The sequence below is a fragment of the Mastigoproctus giganteus genome, chromosome 8 (assembly GCF_048544385.1).
Source record: "Mastigoproctus giganteus isolate SK-2022 chromosome 8, ASM4854438v1, whole genome shotgun sequence".
Taxonomy (NCBI): domain Eukaryota; kingdom Metazoa; phylum Arthropoda; class Arachnida; order Uropygi; family Thelyphonidae; genus Mastigoproctus; species Mastigoproctus giganteus.
In genome coordinates, this window is record NC_143582.1 from 171509063 (window position 1) to 171527762 (window position 18700).

The window sequence follows — 18700 nt, forward strand, 5'->3', positions numbered from 1 at the left end:
TACCATCATCAGTATCATTTATAAATACAGAAAACAACAACGGACCCAATACTGAACCCTGAGAGACTCCACCAATAAAATTATTCCACGATGAACAGTGTCCATTGATTACCACTCTGTCTTCTCCCCCTCAACCATCCCTTTATCCATAGCAGCAATTTGCCTCCAATGCCACACTGATCCAATATGTGCAACAGTATCAAAAGCCTTTTTAAGATCCAAATATATGATATCAAAGTTATTCCCTGCATACGGTTACTTTGTGACCACACCATAGTATGCAATCAAAGTGGTCGGGCAAGACTTTCCCTTAACAAAACCATGCCGTGTCCGAGCTATAACTGAAGTCTTGTCTAGATGATCCTGCAGTGCTTCTTTAACCAGTGCCTCCATTAATTTTCCTGGAACAGAAGTTAAACTAACAGGTCTATAATTACTTGTGTCACCTTTCCATCCTCCTTTGTGAATTGGGGTCACATTTGCACATCTCCAGTCCATGGGTACCTCCCTTGAGTCCAAAGAAGCTCTCATAATTATGGCTAAGGGTTTGCTTACTTCCTTTGCTGACTCCTTTAATATAAGTAGATAGATCCCATGCACCCTGGGTGCCTTTTTTATGTTTATCTTCAAGAATTTCTGCTCCACTTTCCACTCAGTTATTACAAAATCATCTAGCTCATGCTAAGGTGCCTCTGTAGCCAGGTGGGAAGGAGCAGCAGTGCGTAGCACACACTTCTTGATTAGACCAGGGTTCGAGCCCGTCACCACCAAATACCGAGGATGCGGAAAGGTCAGGAAATGACCACCGCATTTCCCGGAGCAATATGGCCTTAGTTGCCAATGCTCCTAAAAACCAAAAAACAACAACAACAACAGCTCATGCTAATAGAGAATTGTTTGTTTGTTATTTGGTTTTTAGGAGCATTAGCAACTAAGCCATATTGCTCCGGGATATGCGGTGGTCATTCCCTAACCTTTCCGCATCCTCTGTATTTGGTGGTGACGAGCTCGAACCCCAGTCTAATCAAGAAGCGTGTGCTACGCACTGCTGCTCCTTCCCACCTGGCTACAGAGGTGCCAACTAATAGAGAAAGAAGAGAAGGGAATTATCTAACGAAGAAGTTACTGACTTGCAGTCAGCAACAGTGAAAGAAGAAAATGCTGACGAAGCTGAAGATGAACCAAATGACGCGCCGAGATGCTTCGTCACCAGAAAGATGGCAATAGCATTTCGTGAAATTTCATCGGCAATGGTGAGGTTTGAGAAGATGGATCCTGACAGTGAACGATTCTTAAAAGTTAACAGAGGGGTGAATGATATGATTACTTGCTACAAAGAAATCTATGATTAAAAGAAAAAAAACCACTGTCCAGTCATCCATTAATATGTTCTTTCGTAAGGTTGAACGGCTGACCCCTACTAAATGTGCACAGCGGCATACTTATCAGCTGAACACGTCAATTCTGGCAACGATGCTTGAGAGGTAAAACTGACACTATGCCTGTCTCCTCGTTTTTTTTTTTGTAATTGTATAATTTTTAAATTGCATTCTTTTGTCATTTTTCCTGCGCATGAGATAAAAAGTTGAATAAATACAATAAATAATTCTATCCACATGTTCGTCAAACATTTCTTTTTTGATTCAATCAATTCAGCGAGCACAGCTGCGAGTGCTGCACAAGCATGGGGAAAATTCCTACTTACGTAAAATCCGACTTACGTAGAGTTCCGCAGAACGCAACCCTTACGTTAATCAGACAGTGGCTATAAAAGAAATGCAGAATTGGAATTTGGAGAGTACAGTGTGTACAGGATGAAGCGACAGGATAGGAAAGGAGGAGGGGTTATGCTATTAGTTGAGAAACATAAAATCTAAGGCAGTGCATCAAGTGGACATGGGTGGACAGGGCAGCGTTGATTCAGTTTGGTGTGACATAAGCACTGGGAAAGCAAAATTGAGAGTAGGAGTATGCTATAGGCCTAATGACTCTGATGAATATAATGAACAGCTGTACAGAGAAATAGAGTGGGCCATAAATCAGATTATCTTATAATGGGGAATTTTAATTTCCCAGATATTGACTGGAACTTGTGGGTTGGTCAGTCACACAGTAGCAAGGCTTTTGTGAATTTACTAACTTCTTGTTTTCTATAGCAGCATGTTTGGGGGACAACTAGAAGGAGTAATACTCCTGATTTGATCATCAGTAGCGATTCTTCGTGCATTAAGAATCCACAGATAAAGGAACCGCTAGGTGGCAGTGATCACAGTGTGATTTACCCAAAGAGGTAACTACCATCAAGAGTAATGGGAAGGGTTTTTGCTTCTGTAAAGGTGACTATGGAGGTCTGAGACAGTTTTTAAAGTCAATACAGAGGGACCAACTGATGATGTTACCAACTGCAAATTCTAAATGGGAAGCATTCAAAGAATTAATCTTGGAAGCTACTCAGCTTTTCATACTACCTAAGAAATATTGTTCAAGGTTTAAGCCTAATTGGATGTCAGATGAATTAATGAGACATGTGGCAGAGAAGTAAAATGCATGGGATACATATAAATTAACAGGTAGCACAGAAGCCTATGAAAGATATAAGCTGGTCTGTAATCAAGTCACAAAGGAGGTTAGGCAGGCAAAGGCAGATTACGAGAAATCTTTGGCAAAGGATGCAAAGAAAAGCAGCAAAGAGTTCTTCACTTATGTAAACTCTAGAAGGAAGGGGATCAATCAGATTGGAAAACTTGATATTGATGGTTCAACTGTTGATGATCCTGCTCAGGTAGCTAACAAACTGAATGAGTATTTTACATCTACATTTACAGATGAGGAGTTATTCAAGGAGAGGAATACCAGAGGTGTATTAAACTATGGTAGTAAGTTAAATGAGTTTTTAATAACTGAGAGCAAAGTGGCAGAGAAATTATTGAAGATAAACATAAAAAAGGCACCTGGGGTCGTGGATACAGATCAATCCAGTTATATTAAAGGAGGCGTCAAAGGAAGTAAGCAAACCCTTAGCCATAATTATAAGAGATTCCTTGGACTCAGGGAAGGTACCAATGGACTGGAAATGTGCATATGTGACCCCAATTCACAAAGGAGGATCAAAGGGTGCAAGTAATTACAGACCAGTTAGTTTAACTTCTGTTCCAGGGAAATTAATGGAGGCACTAGTTAAAGAAGCACTGCATGATCATCTAAGCAACAATTTTTTTATAGTTCATACACAGCATGGATTTGTTAAGGGAACGTGTTGTCTGATCAATTTGATTGGATACTATGTGGTCACAAAGGAACTGGATACAAAATATAATTTTGATATCATATACTTGGATCTTAGGAAAGACTTTGATACTGTTGCATATGGAAGACTACTGTACAAATTGGAGTAGTATAGCATTAAGGGAAAAAAATACCGTAGACTAATGTTATTAGCGGAGTCCCCTATGGTTCAGTGTTGGGTCCCTTGTTGTTTTCTGTATTTATTAATGATACTGATGAAGGTATATCAGGCTTAATGTCTAAGTTTGCAGATGATACAAAGGTTGGCAGGGTTGTTATTATTATTATTAGCTATATGGTGGAAGGAAGCCTGAAGCTTATGCTGCACCAGACAAAAAAAATAAAAATAAATAAAAATTTCTCAATTACCCAGACAGAGAGAGAGAACAAGAGTCAGAAGTAGAATGGAATCACCAAGAAGAGAGAAGAATGATGATATCCAGCTCAGGACCCTGGGTGTGCCAAGCCCATACTCACCAGATGTGGTCGCCCCTGGGGTTAACTGTTAATGACAGTAATAACAATACGCTACTGGAAGAGGATTTAGAAATGTTGAGCAGATGGGCTGAGAGGTGGCAATTGAAGTTTATCATTGACAAACGTAAAGTACTGCATATGTGTAGCAGTAACCCCGGAATAACATATCAACTGTCTGGTACTACACACGGTTTTTTACTATTGTAAACTTTTCTCTTCTATTTCAAGGAATGTCTATTCTTCTTCCCGTTATCTTCTATGCAACTTTCCCTTCCCTTTCCTTCCAATCCCCATACTTCTCGTTCTTATCTCCACTTCCTTTCCCTAAACACCTTGGGGCTCCCAGGCTTGCCTGATAGCTCCAGTAAGTGTCTCTGGTAATAAAGTTGTAACTGTCGTGCCTCCTCGTGGCCATGGTTGGGAGTCAGTGGACAGGGGAGCAGGTGTCCCCTGGCTGCGGAGTCGCCAGGTGCCAGCACTCAACATAACACCACACATACTCACCAGGCTTGGCTTTCTGTCTTTCAGATGCTATAGCGGTATATAAGGGAAACCCTGGAGCCTGCAATTAAAAGAAACACATCTTGGCACATCTTGTATGGTACAGATTGAAAAGGACCTAGGAGTAATTGTGAATCAGATATGAAGTTTTCTGAGCAGTGCAGACAGTCTGCAAGAGTAGTTCATGGTGTCTTGTCAATGATATACAGGAATTTTTCTAGAAGGGATAAGGTGATTATCCCCTTGTATAAGGTAATGGTCAGGCCACACCTTGAGTACTGTATACAGGTTTGGAGGCATCATTTTAGGAAGGATGTGGAGCTGCTGGAATGAGCACAGAGAAGGGTAACAAGATTAGTGAATGAAACAAAGGGTTGCTCTTATGAAGAAAGGCTTAAGATGCAAATTACAGTGTCTGGTGACTAGGCACCTGTGAGGTCATCTGAATGAGGTGTATAAGGCCTTGAATGGGTTGAGCAAGCTCAATGCTGATGGGATTCTTCCTCTTGCCCAGATTAATTTTCCTGAGGGGACATAAATTCAAATTGAGGAAAGACAGTTCTGGAATAGATGTGCAGAAATTTGCCTTTAGCCAGTGTGTGGTTGATTGCTGGAACAAACTTTCGTCTGGTATTGTAGAAGTTGACAGCTTAAATAAATTCAAGGCAGAACTAGACAAACATTTGGAGGAAATGAATGAGTGAAGTGGGTAGGGTTGTTGTTTTTTTTTTTGGGTGATGCTGTATAAGCTTTCTTTCTTTCATCATATAACTCTACTAATGCTAACGCTAATATCAAATTACTTTTATCAGATCTGGCAAGAGCATTGGAATTTCACTCCTAAAGGTCTTGTCACAAAGAGAATCATTCCCCAAATTACCTTCATCAGCCCCCCCCCCCAGTTTGCCCCTGGTCTTTTTATCTCCTTCATTTTCACTGGCCATGGCTCCCTAAATGCAAAACCTGCTGAAAATTGGCATGTGGATTCTCACTGCTCATGTGGGTTCCCCAGAAAGCTGGGAACACATTTTGTACCACTGCCCAAACTACGAAGACCCCAGAGCGTGTCTTACTACATCCATGATGGCAAGGCTGGAGAAGAGCACTTTTCCCTTGCTGACCAGGACAGTTTCATCACGTGCTCACAATTCGCATAGGAAGAGTTTACGAAACGTAGGAAGAACCTGAGAATCCAGGCTAACTTGACTCCAGCTCAGTCTGAAGATTAATGTTCGACAATCTACATGGACTTGTCTATATAATAATCTAACCCACACAGGGTAGAACTCCTCCAGTGTACTTTGTTGTGGGACAGGTGGAACTGTCATCTTCATATGACCGATACCATTTGGCACTCCTTTCCCTGGTTGTGGATGGGCTCTCCAACCTAAGGACCTCGAAACTCTTCGCCTCTCCCTAACCTCACTCATCTGGAGGATGCCTTTGTCTTCATCCTCCCCCTTCTCACCTACCATTACTCCCCACTCTCAAACTATTTCCTCCACTCACTTTAATTTCGTCTCTCTTTTTGTTTTGTTTTTTTTCCCACTAGAAAGCTCAAGCAACTCTGAAGATTGCCTAGCCAAAGTTCTTTCCCTCTATTGCAATGTCTGGCCTAACCCTAAGGGGTTAGTTCTTCTTCTTTAAGATAAGGTAAGTATATATCTTATCTTATACTATGACTGGTATATCTTATACTTTATAATCTTCAGGCTGCGTCTTGAGGATCATGTCATCATAAGAGGAATATAATTCATCAATAAGATAATTTACATTTCAGATTCCTGTAATAACTACTAACTATCTTGGTATATTTTGGCATGTATTATTATAAAATAACAATAAGAACTTCTGGAACTAATCAGAAGTGCCTCTTCAATCAATTAAAATAAGAAAATATGTTAATATGGGTCATTCTATCATAAAAATAAATTATTTATTTTCTTCTTGAAAATTATTTTTTTTGTAAAGCTAATGTGTATACATTAAAAAAAAAAAACCTTACTTCACACTGTATATAAGGAGGAGGTGGAACTGCCAAATCCACTGTTCGAAGAGATGGTTCACCGGGACATGTTGGATAGCTCCATGGTGATTCTTGGACTGCATGGCGATTATGATAAGAAGGAACTAAAACAAAATGCAAAAATTAATAACAGAAATATTATCACAATTACTAATTCAGGCACTTTTTAAACAGCTGATTGTTTTCTGTAAATATTTTGTATAATCTACAAATAATATTTAAAAATTTTTTAGTAAAAATAGATTACAAATTATGTGTTGGCCATGTTATACATAAAGAAGCAGGAAAAATAACTCATTTTATAAAGGGCATCCTAAACAGTATTTCTTTTATATGTATGAAGATTATCCCAAAAGTAATGCATACTTCCCACATGCTCCTCACTCCAAACACCCATGGGACTGACATTTACCAAGATAACAATTTGAAGTGTAACCTCAACACAAGTGTGTTTGAAGCAGAGTTCCTGCATTGAATGTGCAGAAGATTTTTAAAAAAAGATAGTTATTATTATTAGCGGTATGGTGCAAGGAAGGCCTGTGGCTTATGCTGCACCAGCCAAAAAAAAAAAAAAAATTCTGAATTACCCTGAGAGAGAGAGAGAGAGTCAGAAGTAAAAGGGGAATCACCAAGAAAGAGAAGAATGATGATATCCAGCTCAGGGCCCTGGGTGTGCCAAGCCCATCCTCACCAGATATGAGCCCCTGGGGTTGATTTGCTATAGATTGAATTACAGTTTTAGATCAAAGAGCTTTGATTGTTGTTGTTGTGTTTTAGGAGCATCAGAAACTAATGGACATGTTACTCTGTGTATATCATCTGTAAATTGTGTGTTCCGAGGTCAATTTTCTGTTTATCTGGACGAAAAACCCAAGTTTCTGGGGGAGAAAAAAAAAACCAATCTTTTTCACAATGTGGCTGAGTTAATCAGTCTCACCTGAGACCTATTAACTCAGCCACATTGTGAAAAAGACCCATAAAAATTCATTCCATCATCGATAGGATTCGAACTCAAGTTTTTCCCAATTGGTGTGGGGAGGATGCTGATCCTACCAACTGTTCAATTTTGTTAAAAGAGCCAAAGATCTTTTAACAAAATTGAAATTTTACAGAGTCGAACACATAATTTGGCGCAAATTTATGAATTGTTGTGGAATGTGTATAGTGAGCCTACAGTAGATCATAGCACTATTTCACACTGGCCTCGGCAGTTTCAACAAGTTTGGACCAGTTTTGAAGACAAGAAATGCTCAAGCAGATTGAGAACATCTATAATTATTACCAACATTTTGAAAAAGATAAAATGTATGACCTGTGAAGAAACAGTCAATGAATCAGGAAGATCCTGATTTCATTGACTGTCAGGTGATCCACCTGACGGATCCCACATTTGCGCTTAGATGAGCAATGAGCAAAGCATAAAGAAATTACAGCTCAGTTACTCACATGTCACCGGATGTGAAGAGTATTTAAAATGCATTGTTGCCATTGGTGAGACATGGACATGCAACTCTGAATCTGAAATTAACTAATAATCAGCTCAATGGAAACATCCACCTTTGCTACACCCCTCTAATTGTTATCAGCAAGAATAATCAAAGGTGAAACAAATGGTCTACAATTACGAGGGCATTATTACCAGTGATCATGTGCCACTTGGAAGATCACTAACTGGAGACTACTGTGCAACATTTCTTCTTCAGAAATTACACCCAAAAATTCATCAGAGGCAGCCACAGATGCTGTGCTCATACTCCACAACTAAGGCCTCATATTACATAGTCTATACAGCTTATTTTCACCAATTACAAGTGAAAAACATACCCCCCCCCCCATTATAGCCCTGAAATGAGTCCTTGTGATTAAAATCTCTTCTCCAAGCTCAAAGAACTGTTGCATGGACAAAGATTTTTGTCTTTAGAAGCTCTGAGTGCAGTTATGACACAAAGCATCACACAGCTCAACAGACAGTTAAGTGGCATTCAAAAATTACCCAAACATTGGGAAGCAGTAATAAGGCATGAAACAGTCTACATTCAAGGTTTTTAATGTAAATTATGTTATAAAATATTAATTAATTTTAAATTAACTGCTTACAATGATTCTTGTACTACTTCTATTAGAACATGCAGCAATCTGGAAAACAAGGTGTCAGGGATTTCAAGACCTGTTGAGGGTCCTTGTCGAACAAGCAAATACATCAGCTGTGCTAGGATTACCAAGAGCAAAAACAGGTGCAGCTATACTTATATGTATACTAAAGCTAGGAACACAGTAAATAAATTTGATGAATTTCAACTACTGAACAAATGATCAAATGCAGACATTGTGGGGATACCAGAGACATGGTGTCACTTAGACAAAGGATACCTCAGAAATCGAATATGGGAAATATAATGTGTATAGAAAGGATGGACAGGACAGGAGGGGGGCTTATGCTCTTAGTTAAGAAGCTTAAAGCAGTGCAACCAGTAAAGTTGAGTCAGTTAGGTGTAATGTAAGCACTGGGAAAACAAAAATGAGGGCAGGAGTGTGTTATAGGCCTAATGACTATAATGAGTACAGTAAGCAACTGTACAGACATATAGAGTGGGCCAGTAAATTGGAATGTCTTATAATGAAGAACTTTAAGTTTCCAGATATTGACTGGACCTTATGGGTAGATCCCTTGCACAGTAACAAGACTTTTTGTGGATTTATTGGATGATCGCTTCCTACACCAGCATATTAGAGAGTCAACAAGAGAGAGCAGTATCTTTGATTTGGTTATCAGCAGTGATCCTTCATGCATTAATAATCTGCAAATTGTTTGTTATTTGTTTTGTTATTTGGTTTTTAGGAGCATTATCAACTACAGCCATATTGCTCCGGGATATGCGGTGGTCATTCCCTGACCTTTCCGCATCTTCCGTATTTGGTGGTGACAGGAATCTGCAAATAAAAGACCTCTAAATGCAGTGATCAAAACGTATTGATGTGGATTTACTTAAAGATGTAAATACTGTCAAAGGCAAGGGTAAGGGTTTTTGCTTTCATAAAGGTAACTACAGTGATCTTTGGCAGTTTTTAAATTCTGTGAAGTGGAGCCAGCTGATGAAGTTGCCAACAGCAAATTCTAAATGGGAAGCATTCAGGGATGTTATCATAGAATGCTACTTAGCTGTTTATACCAACAAAGAGATACAGAATAGAACTAAATGAATGTTGATCTGATGAGACCTGCGGCTGAGAAAAAAATATGCATGGCATGCTTATAAATATTATCTGGTGATAAGGAAGCCTAAGATAGATATAAAATAGTCTGTAATCAAGTCACAAAGGGGTTTAGAAAAGCTAAGGCAGATTATGAGAAGTCTCACAAAGAATGCAAAGAAAAGTAGCAAAGACTTCTTTACTTAAATATAAACAGTAGAAGGGAGGGGTTGAATCACATTGGTCCACTAGATATGACTAGATTAACTGTTGATGATCCTGTGTAGGTTGCAAACAAAACTGAATGGAATTCACACATAAGAAATTTTTTAGTTTGGTGATGCCATAATTGAGTTACTCTGGAAGAGAGCTTGATTTTGTGGTAACTGAGAGGAAAGTGGAGGGGAAATTTTTGAAGCTAAATATAAAAAAAAGGTACCTGTGGTGGATTGGATCTATCCAGTTATATTACAGGATAGACAAACTTCAGCTATAATTATGAGAGTATCCCTCAATTTGGGGACAGTCCCTACGAACTGGAGATGTGCAAATTATCCCAAATTCACAAAATTCAATGCCGCAAAGGCAATTGCAGCATCTGAAAACTAGTCACCTGCAAGGAGATCTGATTGAGGTAAGGCACTAAATGGATTCAGTAAGCTCAGTGCTGATGGAGTCCTTCTTCTTGCTCAGACTACACACATGAGGAGGCACAAATTCAAATTGAGGAAGGATGGTTGCAGATTAGATGTGCATAGAATTTGTCATCAGCCATAGGGCAGGTAATTGTTGGAAGAAACTCCCATCAGGTGTTGTAGAGGTGGATAGTTTGAATAAATATATGGAAGAAAACACCCTAATGGGTGTTTTCTTTTGACTGATGCTGTATTAGCTTGCTTTTTTGTTACATTTCCCACTACTACTACTAATAATAATAATAATAACCCTCATAACAGAACAGTCCAGATAGGTGGACTGTTCTGTTATGATAGGTGTTCGGATAGATGGACTATTAAAACTAACGGGGCTTGTGAGAAAGCTATGCAGGAATTTTGCCGCCAGGGACAAAAACATGATTATCCCATTGTATAAAATGTTTAGGCCACATTTGGAATATTGCATACAAATAGCCATTACTGTCCAAATCTCATTTTAGGAAGATTATAGATCTTCCTAAAATGGGATTTGCTGCTCTTCTCACCCTTTCTTGGAAAGGGTATGGAGAAGAGCAGCAAGATGAGCTGGAAGCATAATAGGATATTCTTACAGAAAGAATTCTGTAAACTGCAGAGTCTAGAAACTAGGCATCTACATGGTGATCTAATTCAACTATAGATGCTTTAAACGGATAAGTAAACTAAATGATGATGGCACTTTTACTGTTCCTGAGATGAGACAAATTTAAATTTTCAAAGAATGGCTGCAAAATAGATGTATGGTAATCTGCTTTCAGCCAGAAAGTAATAAGCTTCCACTTAGTGTTGGAAACATGGGTAGTTTAAATAAATTTAATACATTCACATGATGCAAATTTCAGCTGTAGTCCTATGGGTGAGCATGTTTTGATGAAAACTGCTCATTATTTCCCCCACTATTTCAGATGTATTTCTTCCTTTAAATGAGAGTTGGTATGATTTCATGATTAATTAGAGTTAATATCTGTGCTAATAAGTATTAATTACAGTTGCCCACCAGTAGGCTGCCTCTGCCTCGCAATATAACCTGCCACTGATGTAACGGATGCAGAAATTCACTAGTGTTCGTGCATGTTTGATGTTGCTGTAATAATCAGTTCGCTCATACTTTTCAGAAAGTAGGAGGGCATTAGAGAAGTTTATGTACTTTGCAATGTATAATAATGAATAATTAAAGATAAATTCTGTCAAAAATTGCAGCAATCCATCAGTGAATTACTCTGCCTGATGGCACTGATATATAACTGAGGGAGCAACCTCCCAGTGTTCAGTTATATTTTATGTGCTGCAATAGAAAATGTGATTTGTTTGTGTCCATTGTTTGTAAAACATCAATAATAAAAAAAAAGTTCCACACTGCTTTTTTTTTCTTAATAAGAAAATATAAAACATTATTTAATAAAAAAATAATAAAATACCATATTTGTCGGACAATAAAACACACCAGACCACAAGGTGCACTCAAATTTTAGAAGAATTTTGGAAAAAATATTTTACCACATATACTGTGTTTGAAATACACCTTCACAAGAAAAATATCATTTTCTTGGATGAAGGAGGACCAAAATGTTTTTATTTGGCATAAGAGAGAGAGTAGTTGGGTTTTCATACACTGAAGGTATGGAAGAGCTGCATAGCAATTTCCAGTACCCCAGGGGCTCAACACTGGTGAGTATGGGCTTGACAAACCCAGGGTCCCAAACTCGATATCATCATTCTTCTCTTTCTTGATTTTTTGGTGATTCCCTTCTACTTCTGACTCTCTCTCTCTCTCTCTCTCTCTCTCTCTCTCTCTCTCTCTCTCTCTCTCTCTCTCTCTCTCTCTCTCTCAGGGTAATGCAGGAATTTTTTATTTTTTGGCTGGTGCAGCATAAGCCTCAGGCTTCCTTGCACCATATGGCTAATAATAATATTAATAATAATAATCCTGTCCAGAAAAAGGTTCCCAAAGGGAAGTAAGGTACATTGTGGGGTCCTTTTTTTTTTTTTTACTAGCTCTAGGTAAGACATAGAAATAAAGGGTGGGTTCTAGTGAGATGTGTAAGATATGGAAATAAACAGTGACTTCTACTGAGATGCATAAGACCACTTGGATATGCTAAGCAAAGCAGTAACTTTCTCTGTTTTTTCTCTCTCAAGGGTGGCCAACCTTTTCATGCAGCATACTACATATGTTTATTAAAAGCGTCATCCATAAGCTACTACAACTGATACCCCCCCCCAAACTACAGATCATACCACCAAATGCTTTTGCTAACTACATAAAGGAATTAGAGTACACGCTAAGTTCTTGTAATAAAAAAATTCAAACAATTATGTTTATAAAATTAATTTTATTATTATTATTAGCCATATAGTGCAAGGAAGCCTGAGGCTTATGCTGCACTAGGCAAAAAAAAAAAAAAAAAAATTCCGAGTTACCCTGAGAGAGAGGGAGAGTCAAAAGTAGAAGGGAATCACCAAGAAAGAGAAGAATGATGATATCCAGCTCAGGGCCCTGGGTGTGCCAAGCCCATACTCACCAGATGTGAGCCCTTGGGGTTAGGTTAATGAATAAATGTACATTTGTCCTTATAGAATCGATGTCATGAGACACACTAATGCCTCGCAAGTGATAAATTAATTCTGAAAAGGAGAAAATATGAACCACGGGCTCCCCTCATGCTGAAATGTAGGCTATAATTTTTGGCAATAAAAGTGGAATATAAGCTATATATTCATTTCTCATTGTTTATGCATGTGGCACACATGCTGCAGGGTTGGCCATTCCTGCAATCTACAGGCTAATCTTGAAAAAAAAAAAAAAAAAATCATTGCATGCACGTTGTATACATTCATATCATAAGATGCAGCTTAATTTCAAGAAACATTTTCCTATGGTAAACAAACAAAGTCCTTTTGTAATCAATAAAAATTTTGCTCGATCAGGACAGATGCCTTTACAAAAGAATACTCTTTGAAGGAAAACAAAAATAACTGTTCCTGTATAATAATTAATTATATGTATCAAATATAATTGATATAAAAAGAGTGCAAGAGGATGGTAATGCACCTTCTGATCATATTTTTACAACTTGCTATAAATTGGAAAGTGTAGTGACAACTAGTAGCAGTAAACAGGAAGAAAAACAATGAAGATTTTAGCATTTCATATGTTGTTTCATATTTTATGGAGAAAATCATGCTCCCCAACATAGAGATAAGTTGGAAGAGCAGAGAGAAATATTCACAATTTTTTAAGGAAAAATAAAATATTTCAAAAATTGCAAATATGTCAGTCATATTCACATGATTTCAATAGTCTGAAGCATTTAGTGATTCACTGGTGGGTCACTCAATCTGAAAGACAGTTACTAAGCAAGGCACTAGTTTTGCAATAAAAAATAAAAAAATTTTTTTTCTCAAAACACTAGTAAACTAGGCAAAAGAATAAATTGTAGCACTTGTTGACCCACCAGAGGGTTGCTTCCCACTGCAGAAGCAGACAAGCGGTGAATCGTCAGTCAATCATTCAGCCTGATGAACAATCACTGAGCAACCTGCTGGTGGGTTGGCATTGTGTAAATGTGTTAAAGAAGGATTTGGCCAAATTATTTGAAAGAATGGGCAAATGGTGTGCATGTGTGTTTGTGAGTACTGTGTAAGCTTTGCTTCCTTGCATCATATTGGCAAGCTAACAGCATTTACCTGTTTCTGTCCTCCAAGGATCTTCTGCTTCCCACTGTACAGAAAGTTCTCTACCAGCTAGCAACCGATGGTATCCCTTCAGTAACAGCACTAATTCTTCAGCATCCCTGTCTTCTACACTAAATGTAAGGCTCTGTAAAAGTAATTTGAAATAGGTCAAATATATCACAATTTTTTAAAACAGGAAACTCCTGCAAAATCTGGCATTTTTCAGTCTGTAATTCTTTAAAATCCAGCACATTTTACAAAAACAATCATCAATTTACAATCTGGAATTATTAGGCAAAGAATGTGATGTTCATATCAACAATTGCATTTGTCTTTAAGAATCCACGAGGAAAAGGGTGACACTTAGTAATAATATTCACCATATAGTGCAAGGAAGCCACAGGCTTTTGCTGCACTGGCAAAAAAAAAAAAAAAATCAACACCAACTAGATAAGAAAATACAAATTATATGCTTCCCTCCTCATATAAGTAACTATCCAATTCACCTTTGAATTTATTTAAACTGTCAGCGTCAATTACCTCAAGGACAATTTGTTCCATCAATCAACAACTTGCTGGCTAAAAGAAAACATCCAATCTAAACCTCAATCTATGTTATTTGAATTTATGGCTCCTAGTCCTGGAATTCTTTATACAGGTGACCCCCGATTAACGCTGATCATTCGTTCCGGAAAAACAGAGCGCTAAGTGAATCCGCGCTATGCGAGCCCCGCTTTCCCATAAGGTAACATACGTATTTATGAGCTGCGGTCGGTGCCATAGGATATTTCCTAATGAATAATAAACAGTAATGAAAAGATGCACAAATGTCGGTCAAAATATTTAATATTCAAATATTTGCACATATAAAATATTCTGCATTACATACGTATAATTATGTGGTAACTACTTGCGTATCAAAAGTAAACTTAAAATTCCAATTAAAATGATGAATTTAATTGATTTCATTTAATTGATGAATTTAATCATGAAAAATGTGTGGATTCTGAGATGAACTTTGGCCCTCTTCCAAATAAACTAAAAGGGGTATTAATTTTAAATTCCCCGCAGCGTTACCATCCAACAATAAAGTCAACCGATCCTTTGCCGCTTTGAAACCTGGCATGTTTTTTTCTTCTTTCAATATGAAACTTCTTTTAGGCATTCGTTTCCACAAAAGTCCTGCTTCATCTATGTTAAAAACTTGTTGAGAAGTATAACACATAATACCCCTCTTCAATAATTTTAACAAGTTCTCTTTTGAAAGTTTCGGCTCCTTGATCTGCACTAGCGACTTCTCCCTGGACTTTAAATCTATTCTACCAGCCCTTACCAGTTTTAAATGGTTCCACTTTTTTTTTTTTTTTTTTTAGGCGAGTTTTCTTCAGATCATCATATTGGCTAATCTCTCTCTCTCTCTCTCTTTTTTTTTTTTTTTTTTTTTTTTAAATATTTAACTTAACTGAATTCTGCATTGGAATATTATCTTCAATAAAATTAAAGTCTTTCCATTTCAATCCTAATAGCTGGCCTAGTCCTAGTTGCTTGCAGTGGAACAGCTATCTTTCGCGCTGCTAAAATTAATTCTTTATTTTTTTATAATTGTTCTACAGTTAAAGTTGCAAGTCCTAAATTATGGCACACATCCGCTTGTCTTGGACCTGAATCGATTCGCTTCAAAACGTCTAATTTAATTTTCAAATTCAGTCTTTTTCTTACATTTATAGTCTTCGTACTGCGCCCAGACGTTGTTGCTTTTTCATTCCTATCGGTCATTATTAGCTATTCGAAAATGTAACTGCGTTGGTTGAATTAATTATGATACAATGTTCAAGTAAACTTTCCGTTATGCACGATGTCTAATACTCCACTGAGTGATGACTAGACTTCGGATAAATGCATATAACGCAAATATTACAAGCAATATATTTGATCATTTTTTAAAATGTTGATCTCGGAACTACGTAACAAGTCACTGTACTGCAATTAAATTAGCGTGCGAGAAAATTTCACTGAGCGTGGGAAAATTTCTCAAGTCGGCGTGGGAAACGTTTTAATGCTGTTTTGCTATTCATTTTCAAGCTATCGACTCCATCAAATGAAACGATTTCGTTAAATATGTCAAAAATGTAATCTGTAAAAGAGCGTTATAGTGATCTGTGACAGCGTTATAGTCAGATACGGGTTATAATATAAGAACAGCGTTATAGCGAATCAGCGTAAAGCGAACCGCGTTATAACGGGGGCCTGCTGTAACAGTGAAAATTCTGCTTCATTCATTTTACTAATCCCTCTCAGAACCTTATAAATCACAATCACATCTTCTCTGAGGTTTCTGGTTGCCAAGCTCTGTAGCCCATATAATCAGAGTCCTTCTTCATACAGTTGACCTCTTGCCAATCTCACCATTTGAGTTGCCTGTCTCTGAACCCTTTCAAGAAGCTCAATGTCGTTTTGCAGATGAGGTCTCCATACTTGAACACAGTATTCCAAATGTGGTCATACAATTGCCTTATACAGTGGGATTATGACCTCCCTATCCCTGCAGGATAACGTTTGATAAATCATCAATAGGACAGCATGGGCTTTCTGTTTATACTGCTCAAAAAAACTTCATTTCTGCCTGTATTGTAACTCCCAGATCCCTTTCTTCCTCCAGTGTTTTCAATTTAACCCCACCAAGTGTATAATTTATTTTGGGATTGCTATTCCCCAAGTGTAAGACCTTGCAGTTAGCTTCATTAAAATACAGCTGCCAATTCTCTGGCCATCTTTAAAGTGCGTGCAAATCATCCTGAAGGAGAACTGCTTGGCAATGACCATTAAGGATTCCACTAATATTTACGCCGCCTGCAACTTTTGACATCAGACCATTCCTTCGTTGATGTATTTTATGAAAATCAGAAATAACAGTGATCCAAGAACTGATCCTTGGGGGACCCAACTACTAACATTACATCAATCTGAAGAATATCCATTAATCAAAACCCTCTGCCATCTGCCCTGCAGCCAGGGTAGAAGGCAGAGATAAATTACCTTAAATTAAGGTAATTAAATAAGAGATAAGATAAAACTAAATAAATAAAAATGTAAGGAAAAAGTCAAATATGAAGTAATGGTAGGCTGGTGACAAATAAATAATTTATGAGTAAAAATTTGGTAAAAACACAATATGGTATGTCAAAAGTGGATAAAAATGCTGGCAAATGGTATAGGGGCAGAAAATAAAGCACGGTGAGGGAAAAGAAAAGTAGTGAAACAAAAGAGGTGAAGATACATAGAAGAAAGAAAGTAAGAGTGTCCATATTGCCCTCATGTTACATAATAGCTCAATGGACAGAAGAACGATGGGCAGAAAGCAAAGAGAAGAATTTACAGGATACCCAGGCAAGCTAGGGACATAAAGATCAAACTGTTTAGATAGGGCACTGGCTGAGTGAGTGTTAGTAGAAGAAGAAGAAGCTAATACCATATGCCCGTAATATATAATGTGTTTTGGAAGGGGGGGTTGGAAATATTCAATTGTGAATAAGACAGCAGTGAAAAATAAATACCCTGAATTTCCAAGAATTGCAGCATGTTTCCTTTAAAGCGGGAAAATGTATGGAAGAGCTGTATATCATTAGACAAAATTTGACATAAAAACATAGCAGAAAAGCTGGCACATTTGATTAGATGTTGAAAGGTGGATACAATAACTTTTTCTTTTATTTACACTTTTTTTTATAAACACTTTTTCTCATATCTAATTACCTTAATTGCAAACACTATGTCAGGGCTACCCTACTTATTTTTATGGAAGATTTATTGCTTTCACCCTCCTTTTTAATGAAAAAAAAAAATTATTATTTTTTTAATATGCACTTTTTTTTTTTAGTTTCCATTTAATATTCTTCTTCATAACTATATGTATGCATAGAAACAGTTTATTGATACATAATCAGGTAGTCCCCAATGAAATAACTGCATTAAGTACCAATCTTTTATAACAGGGGTGGCCAACTTAATTTGTGATGTGATCTACTTTTTTTTCTTCAAAATGTGGCGCAATCTACCATCTCAAGAATTTCATTGCACATGGTTAAAAAAGTTAATCAACACATATTGAAAAATGCTGTTTATAAATTTTAAAATTAAATACAATTGAAAATTCTTATTTTCACTATATGGCTAATAATAATAATAATAATTATTATTATTATTATTATTTTTCCACCTATTTGATGCTCAATATTTCTTTGCAATTTATTTATTATTTTTTAATTATTTTTTTCCTTATAGCTTCATTCCTTCTAATTGGTTTATTAATTCTGACTTTAATTTTGGATAATTTGATGTATCTTTTAGGTTATTTACGTTGTTTCCCTATCTTCCACCTTAATTTTTCTCTTTCCTACTAGTTTTGCCACCTTTACAATTCCATCTGTTTGCAATTTTTCTCTCTTTATTACTTCTACTTAAATATACATGAGGTTTTATATACTGTATTTCCCCATGTATAAGATACACCTTAATTTTGGGGCCCCGAAATTTGAAAAAAAATGTATTACATAAGGTTATTGAACTCAAGTTTTATTCATCATAAAATTCATACAACTCATCACGATCAAAACTCCCATCCATTAGCTTGTCCTCATCTGTGTCTGATGACGAATCACTGTCTTCATATATTGCCTCGTCCTCAGTTCCATCTATGGCATTTGAAATGCCGCACTTCTTAGATGACTTGACAACGATCTCAATCTTGATATTATCCCAGGATCTTTTCACCCAAGTACAAACTTCTCCAATAGTTGGTTTCTTCACTCTTCCTGCTGGTGTCAAGACTTCATCCATTGGTTCCATTCGT

The 18700-nt window shown here is 37.1% G+C and overlaps 1 protein-coding gene across 3 annotated transcripts in view; it reads right to left on the reverse strand.

Annotated features, from left to right (window-relative positions):
- Positions 1-18700, reverse strand: part of LOC150082006 (uncharacterized) — a 521135-nt gene that overhangs the window by 48568 nt on the left and 453867 nt on the right. For all 3 annotated transcript variants that reach the window (XM_090379053.1, XM_090379052.1, XM_090379054.1), the window contains exons 14-15: positions 13864-13996; positions 6269-6393 (exon numbers count right to left, since the gene is read on the reverse strand). In XM_090379053.1, coding sequence (XP_090235179.1) covers positions 6269-6393; positions 13864-13996 — 258 coding nt within the window. The remainder of the gene's footprint in view (positions 1-6268; positions 6394-13863; positions 13997-18700) is intronic.